The 6,000-nt window shown below is 43.6% G+C and overlaps 1 protein-coding gene across 5 annotated transcripts in view; it reads left to right on the top strand.

The window, feature by feature from the left end:
- Positions 1 to 408: 408 nt before the first annotated feature.
- The window catches only part of Cast (calpastatin), a 102,567-nt gene continuing 96,975 nt past the window's right edge, over positions 409 to 6,000 (top strand). For 2 of the 5 annotated variants that reach the window (XM_048424670.3, XM_048424656.3), the window contains exon 1: positions 413 to 616. In XM_048424670.3, the coding sequence (XP_048280627.3) occupies positions 542 to 616 (75 nt within the window). In that variant the 5' untranslated portion in view covers positions 413 to 541. Of the gene's footprint in view, positions 617 to 1,103; positions 1,262 to 6,000 lie in introns of those variants that run through there. The other 3 variants (XM_048424661.3, XM_048424639.3, XM_048424648.3) reach the window with 3 other exon arrangements.

Raw genomic sequence — 6,000 nt, 5'->3', positions numbered from 1 at the left:
ATAAAAAGGAAATAAAACACACAAGTACCCAAGTGCATGCTTACACTCAGAGACCAATTTGTTTTTAAAATCCGCTTTCAAACAGTTCAAACTTAGGCTAGATTTGAGTTAATGACAGATTGTAGAAAAGGTGTCTAATTCTCCAAATTCTTAGGAAAGAGGGTCTAGGCCACGCCCCAGTCTAACTCTGGTTGCACAATCCTTAGTTTGTACTAAAGTCGACCCGGGAACTGCAACCTCCGGCTCCCCCTGTTTGTGTCCCTCCAAGACAGTTCTGGGGCTCACCCGGGGAGGGTACAAACCCGGAGCGGAGGGTGTTAAGTTGCGGTTCTGGGCCACTGAGAAGTTAGGCCAGCCGCTGTGAGCTTCGGGCAGGAAGAGGAGGGCCTAGCGGGGCAAAGGGGAGCGGGGCGCGGGCTCAGGGTTGGGTCAGAAAGCTACTTCACAGCGCAGTCCTGCCGCTCCCGCCCCGAGCTCTGGCCGGGGCGTCTGGTCACTTCTGCGCTAACCCCGAGGCTGAGCCCGCAGCGCCTTCCCCAGAATGTCTCAGCCGGGTGGGAAGCCCGCCGCCTCTCCCAGGCCCCGGCGCGCCGCAGCAGACCGCCACACCCAGGAGGTGAGTAGATCTCCTGGCTGAGCTGCCCTGGGGCTAGCGGCAGAGGCATCCTGCTTCAGGAGTGGCCCGCCTCAGTCCTGGGGAGTTGTCCATCCTGTCCGGACTTGGCACCTTCCAGGGTCGGGGAAGGGATCAGGGTCAGTGCCTGCGGGAAAGCAGGTGACCCGAGGCTCTTCGTACTGGGTAGTGACGTTGGGGGTGGGGGGTGCAGGGGCTCCTGGAGAAAAGTGGGCTAGTGAAACAGGCGTGCGCATGGGCGTGGAAAGGGGGTAAAGTTCACTCGGGATCTCCAGAGTGAGTGGGCTCGCGTCACTGGATAAAGGGGGCCTGTCCTCTGTGTGAAGTCGCCCCCAAACCTCCTCTAGGGAGTGGCAGCCAGAAGAACCGACACCTCTTCCCTAACCAGTCTCTGGCCAAGTCTGGGGCGGGGCCGCAGTAGCGGTGGGCGGATTCTAGCGTCCCTCCCCTTAGTGCCCTCCCACCGAGCAGCTGCGAGGCGCCCAGCGGGGTGCCAGTCAGGTCCCTGCCTGGGAGAGTCAGCCTGGGGACACCACTTCACTCTGCGGCGACGACGGGTCCCCAGCCGCACGGCTAGAGCAAGTCTGAGTTGGCGCCATGGCATTCGCAAGTTGGTGGTACAAGACGGTAAATAGAAGGAGCCTGGGCAGGACTGGGGAAGGGAGTGTATTTACTTCGCCCGTGTGGGTGGTAGAGGAAATACTGTTAGAAGTTTGGAAGGGCAGGGGTGGAGACGGACGGGTGCGACCTCCTAGCAAACCTGGTTAGGCTGGGGCAAAAGGCAGAGGCTCACCCTTCTGTGGTATGCGGATGCGCTCTGGGCTGTAGAGTCTAGGAACTAGGTGCACCAAGTTGAATGGAAAGTAATCCTTAATTCTGTCCTTTGGAACGCACGCCTGGATAAAAGAGCCACTGGAGCCCAAATCTAGTTTTTCAACTGCTAAATAAAGCGAAAAACTAAAAAAGAATGCTGGACGTGCAGTTTCAAACTCGAAAGAGGAGGGAGGGGAATGGAAAAGAAGAAAGCATCACAGAGCAACTGCAATGAAAGCAATGATGAGAGGTGAACAACGGGCGGGGATGGAAGAGAATGCGAATACCTCACTATTTTACTTTACAAGAGGATAAATGTGTTCTATTTGGTTAGTGCACTGAATGTCTTTCCTACCAGTTAGGTGCGATACCCTGTCAAGCTGGCATTTGTAATGTTTTGAAAACAGGGAGTGAGGTTTTAACGTTAAACTAAAAACAATCAAACAAACAAACAAAAAGGCTTCACAAACACTTTGTTGACAGAGAGACATAAGTTGATTTATGGCTAGAATTTCAAAACTTTAGGTCTACCTCCTTTCAGCATGTGGTATGGTAAAATTAATTACTAACTAGGCAATTGTTGCATCTATCAACTGTGTGTTGGAATTAGAAAATGGTTACATAGGCAGTGACTATCCATTGGTCACCCAGGTGTGCTAGCTTCTAGCATGCTCTTATTAACTCAGTCGGCAAAACTTTCAATAAGTCAGTCTTTTAAAGTATGTTTCTTTATCTGTAAAATAGCCAAGATAAACATAAGGAGTAGATTCTCTGGACATGCCACATACATATTTTCAGTGATGCTTCTTCATGAGTATTCCCTATTACTCCTTTCTGTGCTATTTAAGCATGTAGTTTTATTGATGTGTTCTAAGAGCAAAAGTTTGCTTTAAGTGATAACTGTCCTACAATTAAATTATCTGCAAATATGGATGACAGGTGTTCAACTAACAGACTTCTCCACCCAAACTCAGCATTGCCTAAAGGAAATTGTGCCAGATTCCTTAGATGAACATAGTCTAAATGTTTTCTTTTATTACCTACTGTATTGTGCTAGCCACTCTGCTGTTTCTGCTAAAATATCCACTAGAATCCACTTTGGGAACTATTGCTTAAAGACTTCTGCTTGATGGTAAATTTGTGGAATCTTCAGCATGCCTGTGATCGAGCTCTGACTTTAACAGAAACGTACGGTGAGCGACAAATGGGTTTTAAAAAATTTAACAGCCACATTAACACAAATGTTTTAAGAGATCAAATTAGTGCTAGTAACATTTTTGTTAACATCCCCCATCCCATGTAACACATGAGCAATTATGACAATTCACCCCTCTTTAGTGTTAATTATTTAAAATCTGGATGTGCTGTGTATTTTACACCTACAGTACTTCCCAGTTTGCAGTTCCCACAAGAACATTCACTGGTCACGGTAGCTAGTGGCATAGCATCAGACAGGAAAGCTCTAAAGAGACAGTTCCTAAACTTAAAAAAAAAAAACCATTTATAAGTGAGCACAGATCACTGTAAGAGTTAAATAGAAGTCATGCAGTGCTTCCTCTCAACAATAGACAGAAGATGCAGCTTTGGGGCATGCAGTTTGTTCATAAATCTCTTCCCAATGGTTCACAGAATCAGTTTTTAACATATAAATACATATACATGCATATGTTGTATATATTCTATGTATATATAAAATATGTATGCATTTTCATATGTGCAATATGTATAAAAATTGTTTATTTGTTTATGTACCAAGAAATAAAGATATGCAGTTGGATCCTTTTGTCCATGTATTCAGCCACAATCAAAAAAAATTTACAAAAATGTGTCTTTACTAAACAGGCACCAATTTTTTGTTATTATTCTTCAAGCAAAATAATATGAAACTGTTGAAACGTCTTATTATTGGGTATTATAAAGTACAAATGGGAGACTGTGCATAGGTTAGGTGTAACATGTCATTTTAGATAAACCATATGAGTGTCTGCAGGATTTGGTTCCTGAAGTCAGTTTCCAAAAGATACCAAAGGATGACTGCACACACATTCACCTCAGAATACTTCTAGTAAATCCTATAATTAGAGTACCTTTAGTGAGATTCTTTAAATGCTAAAAATAATGTGAATAATCTAACTTTAGGCACAATAAAATTAGAATAATATAAAATTGTGTTCATTTAAGAGCATGCTATCTGTAAAGCCAGCCAAAGAAATGTAGTATTGTATATTGCCACACTGAGTACCATTGCTGTCTGAAAAAATTTCTGATTATGGTAAAAAAGTTATTTCATAAACTATTAAAAAGCTACATTTAAAGAATATCTTATAAACATTATAATTATCAGACTTAATAGTAAATTTGGGTTACATTACTAATCAGATTCCTGAGTCATAAGTTGATTCTATTGTCCTGTGGATAATTAAAGGTGTTTCTTAGTTTAATTAGATTCATAGCTATAGCGAGAGCACAGACAAGAAGACCAGTCATCTGGAAGACTCCATCACTTCAGCCAGGCTGGGCAAAGTGTTGCAAACTTCCCATGGCAAAACAGACCACTTTGCTGCAGTGAATTTTAGGGGGAAAAAACACAAAATTATAAGGTCTGCACAAAGGGCGTAGTATTTAAGGTAGCAAGAATTAAGACGTTAAATGTCACTATTTATTGACTGGTAGTCCCTGAATGGATCATTTTCCATTGCATTAAAGCCTTTTAAAGTGAGTAACATATGGTGTTGTTATTTAATCAATTTTCAAACTTTTCAGAATGTTAATTATATTATGCAAGTGCTTTTTAAAAAGTAGTGTGGCTCTCTGGGGTGAAAACACAGGGTGGTCATTTGAGAGTCCCAGGTGAACAAGTGGGTAATTAGTTCCAAGAAGGCTTGCAGGGTGGGTCAATCAGATCTTAATTTTTTCCACTTTGGGATAGTTTTAATATGTAAATCTTTTTAGCACGACAGTAAAGTTCTGTTCCTCATGTTGTTTTATTTTCTTTTTCTGAAAATTTCTAGCCATAAACAAAAAAAATATTAGGTCTATAGTTCGAGATCCTAGAGAAGCTAAGTAATATGGTGAACTCAAAGAAAAAAAATATAGATCCTCCTGGAAATTGGAAGCAGACAAGATCGCCAGGCAAAAGATGGGAGCATGGAGGTGGGCATGGGGTGGGGGAAAGAGGAGATGGGGAGAGAGAAGGGAGAAGGGGAGGGTTGGGGAGAACTTGAGGGAGTGGGATGGTTGAGATGGCGGAAGGACGGATATGGGAGCAGGGAAGAAGATATCTTAATTAAGGGAGCCATTTTGGGGTTGGCAAGAGGCTTGGCTCTAGAGGGGTTCCCAGGAGTCCACAGGGATGTCTCCAACTAGGACCCTGGGCAGTGGAGGAGAGGGTGCCTGAACTAGCCTTGTCCCGTAGTCAGACTGAATATCTTGAAAATCACCATAGAACCTTCGTCTGGCGACGGATGGAGATAGAGACAGAGACCCACATTGGAGCACTGGACTGAGCTCCAAGGTCCAGTTGAAGAGCAGAAGGAGGGAGAATATGAGCAAGGAATTCAGGACCACAAGGGGTTGGTCCACCCACTGAGACAGTGTGCCCAAGCTAATAGAAGCTCACCAAATCCAGCTCGACTGGAATTGAACTAGCATGGGATCAAACTGGACTCTCTGTGGCTGACAATTGGGGCAGATTGAGAAGCCAATGATAATGGCACTGGGATTTGTCTCTACTGCATGTGCTGGCTTTTTGGAATCCTATTCTATTTGGATGCATACCGTCCCAAGCCTCAATGGGGGGAGCTTTGGACTTCCTACAGGGCGGTACCCTGCCCTCTCTTAGGGCTGAAGGGGAAGAGGGGGCAGATGAGTGGGGGTGTGGGGAGGGAAGTGGGAGGAGAGGAAAAAATGGAAATTTTGATTGGTATTATTTATAAAGTAATAAAAAAGGAATATTTATTAAGAAAGTTTTATAACTACCATAATTTTGAAAAAATATCTCTCAGATTTTACCAGTTAAGAAAAATTGCAAAAATTGTTCCATGTGAAGAAACTTGGTTGGATAAATTATCACTTTAGAAGGAGCGCTAGTTCGTTCAGGAGGAGTGGGGGGGGGCAGGGTGGTATCAGTATGCCAGAGTGTTCATGTGGAGGTCATAGGACAGCTGGAGGAACCAGGTCTCTCTTACCTGCTGTGTGGCTACTAGGAATCAAACTCCGTTACCAGGCTTGCTAGTAAGCGCTTTTACCTACGGAGCCATCTTACTGGTCCGCGTTCTCTGATATTTTCAATTTGTTCCCACAACATTAGCTTCTAATAGACACTCACTGATTTTTCTTCTTTATAGGTAGTGAACCCTATTCTCGACAGTTATCTTTTCTGTGAGTTTTGACATTATTCAGTTTCAACTAGTACAGCTAGGATTTTGTGTCTGGGTAACTCAATGCAGCAAATATTCTTGAGATAAGAGTCACCTAAAGTTTTCAAAACTTTTTCTTAGTAAAACTTTACATACAAGCAGAATAAAAAGGATATAATGCACTGTCACAAATCA

This window comes from Myodes glareolus, chromosome 15 (assembly GCF_982192425.1).
Source record: "Myodes glareolus chromosome 15, mMyoGla1.1, whole genome shotgun sequence".
Taxonomy (NCBI): domain Eukaryota; kingdom Metazoa; phylum Chordata; class Mammalia; order Rodentia; family Cricetidae; genus Myodes; species Myodes glareolus.
This window is presented reverse-complemented; position numbering and strand designations above follow the sequence as displayed.